General features: G+C 45.4%; 1 protein-coding gene and 1 long non-coding RNA gene across 3 annotated transcripts; both read left to right on the top strand.

Moving 5' to 3' along the window:
* NAA40 (N(alpha)-acetyltransferase 40, NatD catalytic subunit) lies at nt 1-10,248 on the top strand. 2 transcript variants are annotated; one of them, XM_014947501.1, is made up of 8 exons: nt 1-58; nt 1,884-1,979; nt 2,868-2,920; nt 3,040-3,135; nt 5,312-5,470; nt 9,756-9,839; nt 9,927-10,004; nt 10,156-10,248. In XM_014947501.1, the coding sequence occupies exons 1-8, from the start codon at nt 53-55 to the stop codon at nt 10,211-10,213; spliced, it is 630 nt and encodes a 209-aa protein (XP_014802987.1). In that variant the 5' UTR covers nt 1-52; the 3' UTR covers nt 10,214-10,248. The 2 variants fall into 2 exon arrangements, with proteins under 2 accessions (XP_014802987.1, XP_014802988.1); XM_014947502.1 differs by lacking the exon at nt 1-58 and adding an exon at nt 1,006-1,126.
* A 1,152-nt stretch (nt 10,249-11,400) lies between these two features.
* LOC106891169 lies at nt 11,401-11,883 on the top strand. The gene is made up of 3 exons (XR_001412634.1): nt 11,401-11,496; nt 11,584-11,661; nt 11,813-11,883. It is a non-coding gene; the product is annotated as an uncharacterized LOC106891169 (long non-coding RNA).
* The last annotated feature ends 2,988 nt before the right edge of the window (nt 11,884-14,871 follow it).

The raw sequence follows: 14,871 nt of genomic DNA, 5'->3' as shown, positions 1-14,871 counted from the left end.
CGCCCCCGCGCCGTGAGGAGCCGCCGCGGCCGCGCTCGCCGCCGCCGCCGCCATGGGGGTGAGTTGGGGCCTGGCCTGGCCGGGGCGGGCGGGTCCTTTGGGGCCAGCCGAGAGGATTGGGGGGGAAGGGGGGGGGCTCCTACGAGGAGTTAAGGGGCACCTACGAGGGTTTTTAGGACGCTATGAGGGGTTTTAGGATCCTCCGAGGGGTTTGGGGGCTCCTCTGAGGAGATACGGGGCCTCTATGAGGGGATTTGGGACTCTCCGAGGTGTTTGGAGGCTCCTCTGAGGAGATTCGGGGCCTCTATGAGGGGTTTTAGGACCCTCCGAGGTGTTTGGGTCTCCTCTAAGGAGATACAGGGCCTCTACGAGGGGTTTGGGGGCTCCTCTGAGGAGATTCGGGGCCTCTATGAGGGGATTTGGGACCCTCCGAGGGGTTTGGGGGCTTCTCTGAGGAGATATGGGGCCTCTATGAGGGGATCTGGGACACTCCGAGGGGGTTGGGGGCTTTTATGAGGAGAATAAGGGGATTTGAGCCCCTCCGAGGGAATTTGGGGCTCCTGTGAGGAGGCTTGTGACCTTTGCTTGGGATTTGGGGCCATCTGAGGACATTTGGGGCTCCTGTGAGGATGTTTGGGGCTCTATAAGAAGACTGGGGGCTCCTGAGAGGAGTTTTGGGGCCTTGTAAGAGTATTAGGGGCTCCTGTGGAGAGATTTGGGACTTTTTGTGGGGACTGGGGGCTCCTGTGGGGAAATTTAGGACCTTTTGTGTGTATTTGGGGCTCCTGTGAGGAGACTTAGTTCCCTCCGAGGGACTTTGGAGTTTCTTGTGAGGAGTTTGGGGACTTTTTGTGGGGATTTGGGGCTCCCATCAGGAAATGTGGGACCCTCTGGGGGGCTGGAGGGAGATGGGGGGCGCTTTGAGAGGGGATTTGGGGTTATTTAGAGGAATTTCAGGTTTTCAGGAGGGTTTTTGGGGGTCCCTGTGGGGACACTGAGGGACCCCAGAGACCTCACCCCATTTCCTGTTTAACCACAGACCCCAATTGCCAGGAAACCAGCAGGTTTTCCCCTAAAATGAGCCGAAACCGGAGATTTTTAGTGTCTGCATCTCAGCCGGCAGCAGGTGGGGGGAGAAAAAACACTGCTCCAACTCCCAAAAGGCTTTGATTTCCTCCCAAAACACCAACAGGTGTATTTTGGGGGGAGGCTCGCCCTGTCCTGTTCCCCAAACAACATGCATCAAGTGGGTTTTTTTAATTTATTTTCTGTAAAATACTCACTTTTGGAGGTTTTTAACTTAGTTTTGAGGGAGGTGAAGCTCAGGAATCCCCTGATCCCCTTTGACGTCCTGCTGGTCGTTGGGGTTTGCTGTGGATTTGGAGGGATCCCAGTGGGATTATGGGGCTCCCCTCCTTCATTTTGGGGTAAAATCACCTACCTTTGGGTGCTTTCTGCCCGTGGACTCCTAAAGTTCAAGAGAAAGAAACGCTTAAAAGCTTAAAAATAACTTTAAAGTGGATGCTGCTCAGCGCCACCTCCCCATCCTGATGTGTCTAACGAGTGCTGGCTTCATTAAAACACCAACGATTTTGGGGCAAAACCCTGTTAATTTAATTGCAGCAAAGCTTTCCCACTCCCACAGTGAGCAGGAGGGTTCAACATCCCCCCGTGTGCTCATCAAAACATTGTTTTTTACCCTAAAATCACTTTTTTCCCTAACCCCACTCCTCACCTGCTGCTTGCCTGGTTTTTCCTTCTCTGGGGGCTTTAAATATTATTAATTTTTAAAAACTTTTTTGCCGTTGCTGGCAGAGCTTTCTTATTTGTTAAAAACCATCTAGATTTAGTGAAATATTTTTTTTTGATGCTTTTTGCCACAGAGGAAATCGAGCAAAGCCAAGGAGAAGAAGCAGAAGCGCCTGGAGGAGCGAGCGGCCATGGACGCCGTCTGCGCCAAGGTGGAAGCTGCCAACAAAGTGAGTGTCCCCCCCCTTGAAAAACTGGGCTAAAACCCCCTGGAATGGGTACAAAAAAAACCCCAAAAAAACCCAAAACCCTCCCTCATTGCTGAGCGGGAGCGAAACATTCCCTGCTTGGTTTTTTGGGGTTGGGTTGGTTGGGTTTTTGGGGTGGGTTTGGTTGGGTTTTTGGGGGGTTGGGTTGGTTGGGTTTTTGGGGTTTGGGTGGTGTTTTTGGGGGTGGGTTTGGGTGGTGTTTTTGGGGTGGGTTTGGGTGGTGTTTTTGGGGTCTGGTTGGGTTTTTTTGGGGCTGGTTGGTTGGGTTTTTTTGGGGTTGGTTGGTTGGGTTTTTTTGGGGTTGGTTGGTTGGGTTTTTTTGGGGTTGGTTGGTTGGGTTTTTTTGGGGTTGGTTGGTTGGGTTTTGGGGGTTTGGTTGGGTTGGTTTTTGGGGTTGGTTGGGTTTTTTGGGGGTTGGGTTGGTTGGTTGGTTTTTTGGGGTTGGTTTGGTGGGTTTTTTGGGTTGGTTTGGTGGGTTTTTTGGGTTGGTTTGGTTGGGTTTTTTGGGGGTTTTTGTTGGGTTTTTTGGGTTGGTTTGGTGGGGTTTTGGGGTTGGTTTGGTTGGGTTTTTTGGGGTTTGGTTGGTTGAGTTTTTGGTTTTTTTTGTTGGGTTTTTTGGGGGTTGGTTGGGTTGGGTTTTTGGGGGTTGGGTTGGGTTTTTGGGGGTTGAGTTGGTGGGCTTTTTGGGTTGGGTTGGTGGGTTTTTGGGGTTTGGTTGGTTGGGTGTTTTTGGGGTTTGGTTGGTTGGGTGTTTTTGGGGTTTGGTTGGTGGGTTTTTGGGGTTTGGTTGGTTGGTTTTTTGGGTTTTTTTGTTTTTGTTTTTCCGGGGTGTTGTTTAATTTCTTCCAGCTTGAAGATCCCCTGGAAGCTTTCCCAGTTTTTAAGAAATATGACCGGAATGGGTGAGTGTTGCCTGTCGTGGTGTCACCGAGGCCCCTTTTTTTTTAAAACCCCGGTGTCTCCGGTGGGTTTTCCCGCTGCCGATGCCGTTTCCCTCCCAAAATTTCCCCCCCTCCCCCAGTTTGAACGTCGTCATCGAATGCAAACGAGTCTCCGGGCTGGAACCCGCCACCCTCGACTGGGCCTTCGACCTCACCAAGGCCAACATGCAGACGCTGTGAGTTGGGGAGGGGGGGGAAATGGTTGGCGTCCCAAATCGTTGGGGTTTTGCCCCAAAAATTGTTGGGGTTTTGCCCTCAATCTAGAATCGTTGGGGTTTTGGTCCCCCCAAAAATCGTTGGGGTTTTGCCCCAAGAATCGTTGGGTTTTTTTGTCCCCCCTGAAATCGTTGGGGGTTTTTGCCCCAAGAATCGTTGAGGTTTTGGTCCCCCCAAAATCGTTGGGGTTTTGCCCCAAAATTGTTGGGTTTTGGCCTCCCAAAATAGTAGGGGTTTTGCCCCAAGAATCGTTGGGTTTTTTTGTCCCCCCCCAAAATCATTGAGGCTTTGGTCCCCCCAAAAATCGTTGGGGGTTTGCTCCTAGAATTGTTGAGGTTTTGGTCCCCCCAAGAATCGTTGAGGTTTTGCCCCAAAAATCGATGCGGTTTTGCCCCTAGAATTGTTGAGGTTTTGGTTCCCCCCAAAATCGTTGGGGTTTTGCCCCAAAATTGTTGGGGTTTTGGCCTCCCAAAATAGTAGGGTTATTGCCCCCCAAAAATCGTTGGGGTTTTGCCCCTAGAATCGTTGAGGTTTTGGCCCCCCCAAAATCGTTGGGGTTTTGCCCCAAAATTGTTGGGTTTTGGTCCTCCCAAAATAGTAGGGGTTTTGCCCCAAAAATCGTTGGGGTTTTGCTTCTAGAATCGTTGAGGTTTTGCCCCAAGAATCGTTGAGGTTTTGCCCCTAGAATTGTTGAGGTTTTGGTCCCCCCAAAAATCGTTGGGGGGTTTTTGCCCCAAGAATCGTTGGGGTTTTTTGTCCCCCCTGAAATCGTTGGGGGTTTTGGTCCCCCCAAGAATCGTTGGGGTTTTGCCTCAAAATTGTTGGGGTTTTGGCCTCCCAAAATAGTAGGGGTTTTGCCCCAAGAATTGTTGGGGGTTTTGGTCCACCCCAAAATCGTTGGGGTTTTGGCCAACCAAAATAAGTAGGGGTTTTGGCCTCCCAAAATCGTTGAGGTTTTGCCCCAAAATTGTTGGGGTTTTGGCCTCCCAAAATAGTAGGGGTTTTGCCCCAGAAATCGTAGGGGTTTTGCCCCAAGAATTATTGAGGTTTTGCCCCAGAAATGGTTGGTCTTTTTGCGCCAAAATCGTTGAGTTTTTGCCCAAGAATCGTTGGGGTTTTGCCCCAGAAATTGTTGAGTTTCTACCCCAATTTTTTTTTTTTTGTCTCCAATTTGTGACATTTTATTTTTATTTATATTGTGGCATCCAATTATTTGGGATTTGGGGTTGGCTTTTTTCTCTTGAATTTGTGGGCTTTTCCCTCCAATTTGTGGAATTTGGGGATTTTTTTTTGCCTCAAATTTGTGGAATTTGGGGGGGTTTTGTCTCCAATTTGTTGCAGTTTTGGGGGTGGTTTTGCCTCCAATTTGTGGCATTTTGGGATTTTTTTGCCTCCAATTTGTGGAATTTTGGTATTTTTTTGCCTCCAATTTGTTGCAATTTTGGGATTTTTTTGCCTCCAATTTGTGGAATTTTGGTATTTTTTTGCCTCCAATTTGTTGCAATTTTGGGATTTTTTTGCCTCCAATTTGTGGCATTTTAGAATTTTTTTTGCCTCCAATTTGTGGGATTTGGGGGGGGTTGCCTCCAATTTGTGGGATTTGGGGATTTTTTTTTTGCCTCCAATTTGTGGGATTTGGGGATTTTTTTGCCTCCAATTTGTGGGATTTGGGGATTTTTTTGCCTCTAATTTGTTTGGGTTTTGGGGGGTTTTTGCCTCCAATTTGGGGGGGTTTTGCCCCTAGTTTGTTGCAATTTTGGGATTGTTTTGCCTCCGATTTGTGGCATTTTGGGATTTTTTTGCCTCCAATTTGTGGGATTTGGGGATTTTTTGGCCTCTAATTTGTTTGGGTTTTGGGGTTTTTTTGCCTCCAATTTGGGGGGGTTTTGCCCCTAGTTTGTTGCAATTTGGGGATTGTTTTGCCCTCAATTTGTGGCATTTGGGGATTTTTTTGCCTCCAATTTGTTGCAATTTGGGATTTCTTTGCCTCCAATTTGTAGGATTTGAGCTTTTTTCCCCCCCATCGCTGGGCTTTGTTTTTTCCCCCCTGTGAAGTCCTTGTGTGGATTTTTCCCTCCAACCATTAGTAGATTTTGCCCCCAAATCTTTGGTTTTTCTCCCCAAACCCTGGTTCAGGTACGAGCAGAGCGAGTGGGGCTGGAAGGAACGGGAGAAACGGGAGGAACTTCGGGACGAACGAGCCTGGTACCTCATCGCCCGCGACCCCAGCGCCGCCCCCGTCGCCTTCTCCCACTTCCGCTTCGACGTCGAGTGCGGCGACGAGGTCCTCTACTGGTGGGTAACCCCTCCAAAATTGGGTCAAAAAACCTCCAAAAAAAGGTTCGGCGCCACCGGTTGGGAGAGATGAAGGGAAGGCGGTGGGTGGTGTCTACCTTGAGTTCATGACACCTTGAAAACTGGCTGAAGGACACATCTCAGAGGGTTGTGACCAGCGTCGTGGAGTCCAGTTGAAGGTCCTTGACCATTGGTGTCCTCCAGGGGGTTGGTCCTCTTCATGAAGAGGATGAAGGGATGGAATGTCCCCTCAGTGAGTTGGCTGGTGGCACCAAACTGGGAGGGGTGGTAATGGTGGCACCAAACTGGGAGGGGTGGTTGGTGGCACCAAACTGGAAGGGGTGGTTGATGCCACCAGAAAGTTGGACCACCCTTCTGTGAGGAGACCAGGAGAGTTGGGTGGAGAGGAACCTGATGAAGTTCCACCAAGGGCAAGCGTAGGGTGCTGCACCTGGGGAGGAGCAACCCCCTCCACCCCATCCATTTTGGGGGTGATCTGGTGGAGAGCAGCTCTGAGGAGTCCTGGTGGCCAACGAGGATGCCCACGAGCCAACGATGGGCCCTGGTGGCCAAGAAAAGGCCAATGGTCTCCTTGGAGGTGGGGGGAGAACATCAAGAAGAGCATGGAGAACCTCAAGGGAGGTCACCCTCCCGGCTCTGCTCTGCTCTGGGGAGGTCCCATCTGGAGAACTGGGACCAGTTCAGGGCTCCCCCAGTTCCAGAAGGACGGGGAGCTGCTGGAGAGGGTCCAGCAGAGGTTGTGAGGATGATGAAGGTCTGGAGCATCTCTCTGCTGAGGAGAGGCTGAAGAACTTGGGTTTTTTTTCAATCTGGAGAAGATTGAGGAGGGATTTCATCGATGCTTCTAAATACTTGAAGGGGGTGGGGTGGGGATGGTCTTTTTCCAGTGATTCCCAGTTACAGGTCGAGGTGGGATTTTAATCCATTTTCTGGGGATTATGTCCATTTTCTGGGGTTTTGAACCCATTTTCCAGTGGTTTGTAACTGTTTTTGTCATTTTTGAACCCCTTTTCTGGGGGTTTTGAACCCATTTTCTGGGGGCTTTGCCTGTTTTCTTGGGTTTTGAACCCATTTTCCAGGGATTTTTAACATCTTTTAATCCATTTTCTGGGGATTATGTCCATTTTCTGGGGCTTTGAACTGATTATTCCAGTGGTTTGTAACCGTTTTTGTCATTTTTGTACCCATTTTCAAGTGGTTTTGCTCTTTTTGTGGGGGCTTAGAACCCATTTTCAAGTGGTTTTTAACCGTTTTTGTCATTTTTGAACCACTTTTCTGGGGTGTTTTAACCCCTTTTCGGGGTTTTGCCTGTTTTCTGGGGTTTTGAACCCATTTTCCAGGGGTTTCTAACCATTTTTTAATCTGTTTTCTGGGGATTATGTCCATTTTCTGGGGCTTTGAACTGATTTTTCCAGGGGTTTGTAACCATTTTTTGTCATTTTTGAACCCCTTTTCTATGGGTTTTGAACCCATTTTCAGGGTTTTTGCCTGTTTTCTGCGGTTTTGAACCCATTTTCCAGGGATTTTTAACCACTTTTTAATCCGTTTTCTGGGGATTATGTCCATTTTCTGGAGCTTTGAACCGATTTTTCCAGGGGTTTTGAACCACTTTTGTCATTTTTTAACCCATTTTTGAGAGTTATTGCTCTTTTTCCAGAGTTTTGAACCCATTTTCCAGTGGTTTGTAACCATTTTTTGTCATTTTTGAACCCATTTTCTGGGGGTTTTGCCCCTTTTCTGGGGTTTTTTAACCCCTTTTCGGGGTTTTGCCTGTTTTCTGGGGTTTTGAACCCATTTTCCAGGTTTTTTTAACCATTTTTAAATCAATTTTCTGAGGATTATGTCCGTTTTTTGGGGCTTTGAACCCATTTTTCCAGGGGTTTTGAACCACTTTTGTCATTTTTGAACCCATTTTTGAGGGTTTTTGCTCTTTTTCCAGAGTTTTGAACCCATTTTCCAGGGCTTTTAAACTATTTCTGTCATTTTTGAACCCATTTTCCAGGGGTTTTTAACTATTTCTGTCATTTTTTAACCCATTTACAAGGGGTTTTGCCCCTTTTCTGGGGTTTTTGAACCCATTTTCAGGGTTTTGCCTGTTTTCTGGGGTTTTGAACCCATTTTCCAGGGTTTTTTAGCCATTTTTTAATCCATTTTCTGGGGATTATGTCCATTTTCTGGGCCTTTGAACCCATTTTTCCAGGGGTTTTGAACCACTTTTGTCATTTTTGAACCCATTTTTGAGGGTTTTTGCTCTTTTTCCAGGGTTTTGAACCCATTTTCGGTTTGTAACCGTTTTTGTCATTTTTGAACCCATTTTCTGGGGATTTTGCCCCTTTCCCAGGGTTTTAAAGCCATTTTCCAGGGGTTTTTAACTATTTCTGTCATTTTTGAACCCATTTTCTGGGTTTTTTACCCCTTTCCCAGGGTTTTTAATCCAATTTCCAGGGGAGGCTTTGCCCCTTTTTCATGGTTTTTAAACCCATTTTCCTTTTTTTATTCCATTTCTGGCCATTTTTATGCTTTTAACCTCATTTTCCAGCTGTTTGGGTTTTTTTTTACCAATTCTCCAGGGATTTTAACCCTTTTTCTGGATATTTTTAGGGGTTTTTTTTTAATCCCTTTTCTAAAGTTTTTTGTTTTAATCCCTTTTTTTGCTTCTTTTGAGCGTTTTAACCCCATTTTCAGGGCGTTTTGCTGGTTTTTAGCCATTTCCCAGATATTAATGTGTGGGGGTTTTCAACCCTTTTTCCATTTGGTTTTTGTTTGTTTTTTTTTTTTAACCTTTTTCTGTTCCCCAGCACCCAGATGAAGAAGGTGATGCTGACGGTCTTTAAACACAACCACGGCGCCTACCAGTTCTTCCGAGAAGCGCTCCAGTAAGAGCTTTAAAAAACTCCTTTCCCAAAAAAAACCCCAGATTTCCTTGGTTTTACCCCATTTTTTGATATTTTTTCCCCCCTGGGGAGGGCGGGAGGGGGGTAGTTTGTCCGTCTGTAACACGTTGTTTTCGCACGACTGTCTTTGCAGTGCGCTGACAACGTGCCGGGGCCGGGACGGGGAAGGGGCAGCCGAGAGAGGTGGGTGATTTTGGGGGTGTCCCCCCCCCTCTCGGCGACAGGGCCCGGCCCGGGGAGGAGGGGGGGGAGGAAAAAAAGAGAGACTGACCCATTTCCGGGGGGATTTCACCCAATTTCGAAGGCTTTTGACCCTTTTTCCCCCATTCGGAGGGTTTTAAACACAGTTTTCCAAACGTTTCGCCCCTTTTGGGGGGGGTTTCACACTTTATGTATTTTTTTCCAATGAGTTTTGCCCCTTTTGAGGATTTTTTACGCTTTTATTCAAGGGGTTTTGCCCTTTTTTTAAAAAAAAAAAACCATTTTCCAGGGTTTTTTAACCAATTTTTAATCCATTTTCTGGGGATTATGTCCATTTTCTGGGGTTTTGAACCCATTTTCCAGTGGTTTGTAACTGTTTTTGTCATTTTTGAACCCCTTTTCTGGGGGTTTTGAACCCATTTTCTGGGGGCTTTGCCTGTTTTCTTGGGTTTTGAACCCATTTTCCAGGGATTTTTAACATCTTTTAATCCATTTTCTGGGGATTATGTCCATTTTCTGGGGCTTTGAACTGATTATTCCAGTGGTTTGTAACCGTTTTTGTCATTTTTGTACCCATTTTCAAGTGGTTTTGCTCTTTTTGTGGGGGCTTAGAACCCATTTTCAAGTGGTTTTTAACCGTTTTTGTCATTTTTGAACCACTTTTCTGGGGTGTTTTAACCCCTTTTCGGGGTTTTGCCTGTTTTCTGGGGTTTTGAACCCATTTTCCAGGGGTTTCTAACCATTTTTTAATCTGTTTTCTGGGGATTATGTCCATTTTCTGGGGCTTTGAACTGATTTTTCCAGGGGTTTGTAACCATTTTTTGTCATTTTTGAACCCCTTTTCTATGGGTTTTGAACCCATTTTCAGGGTTTTTGCCTGTTTTCTGCACAAACTGGACCATAAGAAGTTCCACCTAAAAATGAGGAAGAACTTCTTCATTTTGAGGGTGGCAGAGCCCTGGAGGAGGTTGCCCAAGGGGGGAGGTGGTGGAGTCTCCTTCTCTGGAGACATTCAAACTCCCCTTGGACACGTTCCTGTGGGTTGGAGGTTGGAGGAGATGATCTCCAGAAGTTCCTTCTCACCCCAAATCCTGAGATTTTGGTTTTTTGGGATTTTTTTTTTGTATTTATAAAATTATTTATTTTAAATCTGGACGTCTTCCCCGCAGCTACGAGGTGCAGCTGGAGAGCAGAGTGCGGCGGCGAGGTTTGGGCAAATTCCTCCTGCAGATCCTCCAGCTGGTGGCCAACAGGTGACCCGCCAAAGGGGGTGTTTTTTTGGGGTCAAAACGAGCGAGTTTGGGGGCCCGAGCACCCTTAGCTGAGCTTCCCTTCCCCAGCACCCAGATGAAGAAGGTGATGCTGACGGTCTTTAAACACAACCACGGCGCCTACCAGTTCTTCCGAGAAGCGCTCCAGTAAGAGCTTTAAAAAACTCCTTTCCCAAAAAAAACCCCAGATTTCCTTGGTTTTACCCCATTTTTTGATATTTTTTCCCCCCTGGGGAGGGCGGGAGGGGGGTAGTTTGTCCGTCTGTAACACGTTGTTTTCGCACGACTGTCTTTGCAGTGCGCTGACAACGTGCCGGGGCCGGGACGGGGAAGGGGCAGCCGAGAGAGGTGGGTGATTTTGGGGGTGTCCCCCCCCCTCTCGGCGACAGGGCCCGGCCCGGGGAGGAGGGGGGGGAGGAAAAAAAGAGAGACTGACCCATTTCCGGGGGGATTTCACCCAATTTCGAAGGCTTTTGACCCTTTTTCCCCCATTCGGAGGGTTTTAAACACAGTTTTCCAAACGTTTCGCCCCTTTTGGGGGGGGTTTCACACTTTATGTATTTTTTTCCAATGAGTTTTGCCCCTTTTGAGGATTTTTTACGCTTTTATTCAAGGGGTTTTGCCCTTTTTTTAAAAAAAAAAAACCATTTTCCAGGGTTTTTTAACCAATTTTTAATCCATTTTCTGGGGATTATGTCCATTTTCTGGGGTTTTGAACCCATTTTCCAGTGGTTTGTAACTGTTTTTGTCATTTTTGAACCCCTTTTCTGGGGGTTTTGAACCCATTTTCTGGGGGCTTTGCCTGTTTTCTTGGGTTTTGAACCCATTTTCCAGGGATTTTTAACATCTTTTAATCCATTTTCTGGGGATTATGTCCATTTTCTGGGGCTTTGAACTGATTATTCCAGTGGTTTGTAACCGTTTTTGTCATTTTTGTACCCATTTTCAAGTGGTTTTGCTCTTTTTGTGGGGGCTTAGAACCCATTTTCAAGTGGTTTTTAACCGTTTTTGTCATTTTTGAACCACTTTTCTGGGGTGTTTTAACCCCTTTTCGGGGTTTTGCCTGTTTTCTGGGGTTTTGAACCCATTTTCCAGGGGTTTCTAACCATTTTTTAATCTGTTTTCTGGGGATTATGTCCATTTTCTGGGGCTTTGAACTGATTTTTCCAGGGGTTTGTAACCATTTTTTGTCATTTTTGAACCCCTTTTCTATGGGTTTTGAACCCATTTTCAGGGTTTTTGCCTGTTTTCTGCGGTTTTGAACCCATTTTCCAGGGATTTTTAACCACTTTTTAATCCGTTTTCTGGGGATTATGTCCATTTTCTGGAGCTTTGAACCGGTCTCCTTCTCTGGAGACATTCAAACTCCCCTTGGACACGTTCCTGCCATTTTTCCAGGGGTTTTGAACCACTTTTGTCATTTTTTAACCCGAGGTTGGAGGAGATGATCTCCAGAAGTTCCTTCTCACCCCAAATCCTGAGATTTTGGTTTTTTGGGATTTTTTTTTTGTATTTATAAAATTATTTATTTTAAATCTGGACGTCTTCCCCGCAGCTACGAGGTGCAGCTGGAGAGCAGAGTGCGGCGGCGAGGTTTGGGCAAATTCCTCCTGCAGATCCTCCAGCTGGTGGCCAACAGGTGACCCGCCAAAGGGGGTGTTTTTTTGGGGTCAAAACGAGCGAGTTTGGGGGCCCGAGCACCCTTAGCTGAGCTTCCCTTCCCCAGCACCCAGATGAAGAAGGTGATGCTGACGGTCTTTAAACACAACCACGGCGCCTACCAGTTCTTCCGAGAAGCGCTCCAGTAAGAGCTTTAAAAAACTCCTTTCCCAAAAAAAACCCCAGATTTCCTTGGTTTTACCCCATTTTTTGATATTTTTTCCCCCCTGGGGAGGGCGGGAGGGGGGTAGTTTGTCCGTCTGTAACACGTTGTTTTCGCACGACTGTCTTTGCAGTGCGCTGACAACGTGCCGGGGCCGGGACGGGGAAGGGGCAGCCGAGAGAGGTGGGTGATTTTGGGGGTGTCCCCCCCCCTCTCGGCGACAGGGCCCGGCCCGGGGAGGAGGGGGGGGAGGAAAAAAAGAGAGACTGACCCATTTCCGGGGGGATTTCACCCAATTTCGAAGGCTTTTGACCCTTTTTCCCCCATTCGGAGGGTTTTAAACACAGTTTTCCAAACGTTTCGCCCCTTTTGGGGGGGGTTTCACACTTTATGTATTTTTTTCCAATGAGTTTTGCCCCTTTTGAGGATTTTTTACGCTTTTATTCAAGGGGTTTTGCCCTTTTTTTAAAAAAAAAAAACCATTTTCCAGGGTTTTTTAACCAATTTTTAATCCATTTTCTGGGGATTATGTCCATTTTCTGGGGTTTTGAACCCATTTTCCAGTGGTTTGTAACTGTTTTTGTCATTTTTGAACCCCTTTTCTGGGGGTTTTGAACCCATTTTCTGGGGGCTTTGCCTGTTTTCTTGGGTTTTGAACCCATTTTCCAGGGATTTTTAACATCTTTTAATCCATTTTCTGGGGATTATGTCCATTTTCTGGGGCTTTGAACTGATTATTCCAGTGGTTTGTAACCGTTTTTGTCATTTTTGTACCCATTTTCAAGTGGTTTTGCTCTTTTTGTGGGGGCTTAGAACCCATTTTCAAGTGGTTTTTAACCGTTTTTGTCATTTTTGAACCACTTTTCTGGGGTGTTTTAACCCCTTTTCGGGGTTTTGCCTGTTTTCTGGGGTTTTGAACCCATTTTCCAGGGGTTTCTAACCATTTTTTAATCTGTTTTCTGGGGATTATGTCCATTTTCTGGGGCTTTGAACTGATTTTTCCAGGGGTTTGTAACCATTTTTTGTCATTTTTGAACCCCTTTTCTATGGGTTTTGAACCCATTTTCAGGGTTTTTGCCTGTTTTCTGCGGTTTTGAACCCATTTTCCAGGGATTTTTAACCACTTTTTAATCCGTTTTCTGGGGATTATGTCCATTTTCTGGAGCTTTGAACCGATTTTTCCAGGGGTTTTGAACCACTTTTGTCATTTTTTAACCCATTTTTGAGAGTTATTGCTCTTTTTCCAGAGTTTTGAACCCATTTTCCAGTGGTTTGTAACCATTTTTTGTCATTTTTGAACCCATTTTCTGGGGGTTTTGCCCCTTTTCTGGGGTTTTTTAACCCCTTTTCGGGGTTTTGCCTGTTTTCTGGGGTTTTGAACCCATTTTCCAGGTTTTTTTAACCATTTTTAAATCAATTTTCTGAGGATTATGTCCGTTTTTTGGGGCTTTGAACCCATTTTTCCAGGGGTTTTGAACCACTTTTGTCATTTTTGAACCCATTTTTGAGGGTTTTTGCTCTTTTTCCAGAGTTTTGAACCCATTTTCCAGGGCTTTTAAACTATTTCTGTCATTTTTGAACCCATTTTCCAGGGGTTTTTAACTATTTCTGTCATTTTTTAACCCATTTACAAGGGGTTTTGCCCCTTTTCTGGGGTTTTTGAACCCATTTTCAGGGTTTTGCCTGTTTTCTGGGGTTTTGAACCCATTTTCCAGGGTTTTTTAGCCATTTTTTAATCCATTTTCTGGGGATTATGTCCATTTTCTGGGCCTTTGAACCCATTTTTCCAGGGGTTTTGAACCACTTTTGTCATTTTTGAACCCATTTTTGAGGGTTTTTGCTCTTTTTCCAGGGTTTTGAACCCATTTTCGGTTTGTAACCGTTTTTGTCATTTTTGAACCCATTTTCTGGGGATTTTGCCCCTTTCCCAGGGTTTTAAAGGTTTTCTGGGGTTTTGAACCCATTTTCCAGGTTTTTTTAACCATTTTTAAATCAATTTTCTGAGGATTATGTCCGTTTTTTGGGGCTTTGAACCCATTTTTCCAGGGGTTTTGAACCACTTTTGTCATTTTTGAACCCATTTTTGAGGGTTTTTGCTCTTTTTCCAGAGTTTTGAACCCATTTTCCAGGGCTTTTAAACTATTTCTGTCATTTTTGAACCCATTTTCCAGGGGTTTTTAACTATTTCTGTCATTTTTTAACCCATTTACAAGGGGTTTTGCCCCTTTTCTGGGGTTTTTGAACCCATTTTCAGGGTTTTGCCTGTTTTCTGGGGTTTTGAACCCATTTTCCAGGGTTTTTTAGCCATTTTTTAATCCATTTTCTGGGGATTATGTCCATTTTCTGGGCCTTTGAACCCATTTTTCCAGGGGTTTTGAACCACTTTTGTCATTTTTGAACCCATTTTTGAGGGTTTTTGCTCTTTTTCCAGGGTTTTGAACCCATTTTCGGTTTGTAACCGTTTTTGTCATTTTTGAACCCATTTTCTGGGGATTTTGCCCCTTTCCCAGGGTTTTAAAGCCATTTTCCAGGGGTTTTTAACTATTTCTGTCATTTTTGAACCCATTTTCTGGGTTTTTTACCCCTTTCCCAGGGTTTTTAATCCAATTTCCAGGGGAGGCTTTGCCCCTTTTTCATGGTTTTTAAACCCATTTTCCTTTTTTTATTCCATTTCTGGCCATTTTTATGCTTTTAACCTCATTTTCCAGCTGTTTGGGTTTTTTTTTACCAATTCTCCAGGGATTTTAACCCTTTTTCTGGATATTTTTAGGGGTTTTTTTTTAATCCCTTTTCTAAAGTTTTTTGTTTTAATCCCTTTTTTTGCTTCTTTTGAGCGTTTTAACCCCATTTTCAGGGCGTTTTGCTGGTTTTTAGCCATTTCCCAGATATTAATGTGTGGGGGTTTTCAACCCTTTTTCCATTTGGTTTTTGTTTGTTTTTTTTTTTTAACCTTTTTCTGGGTGTTTTTATCCCTTTTCCCACCCATTTTTGGAGCATTTTTTAATCCCATTTTTACCTTTTCCACCCCATTTTTGGGGGCAATTTGAACCTTTTAACCCCCATTTCCGGGCTTTTTTAATTCTTCAACCCCTCCCCAACTTCTTCTTAACCCTTTCCCAGCTACATTTTTGGGTGATTTTACCCTTTTTTGCCTATTTTCCCTCCCCCCCCCAGCCAGAGGAGGTGACACCA

This window comes from Calidris pugnax, unplaced genomic scaffold (assembly GCF_001431845.1).
Source record: "Calidris pugnax isolate Ruff unplaced genomic scaffold, ASM143184v1 scaffold176, whole genome shotgun sequence".
Classification (NCBI taxonomy): domain Eukaryota; kingdom Metazoa; phylum Chordata; class Aves; order Charadriiformes; family Scolopacidae; genus Calidris; species Calidris pugnax.
Note: the sequence above shows the minus strand (reverse complement) of the source record. Positions and strands in the feature narration are given on the sequence as shown.

Bases quoted from the DNA above. Each gene is read 5' to 3' on its own strand.
- NAA40 (XM_014947501.1), top strand. The intron at 1,980-2,867 runs GTGAGTGTCCCC...AATTTCTTCCAG, and splicing joins AGGTGGAAGCTGCCAACAAA to CTTGAAGATCCCCTGGAAGC. The intron at 2,921-3,039 runs GTGAGTGTTGCC...CCCCTCCCCCAG, and splicing joins AAGAAATATGACCGGAATGG to TTTGAACGTCGTCATCGAAT.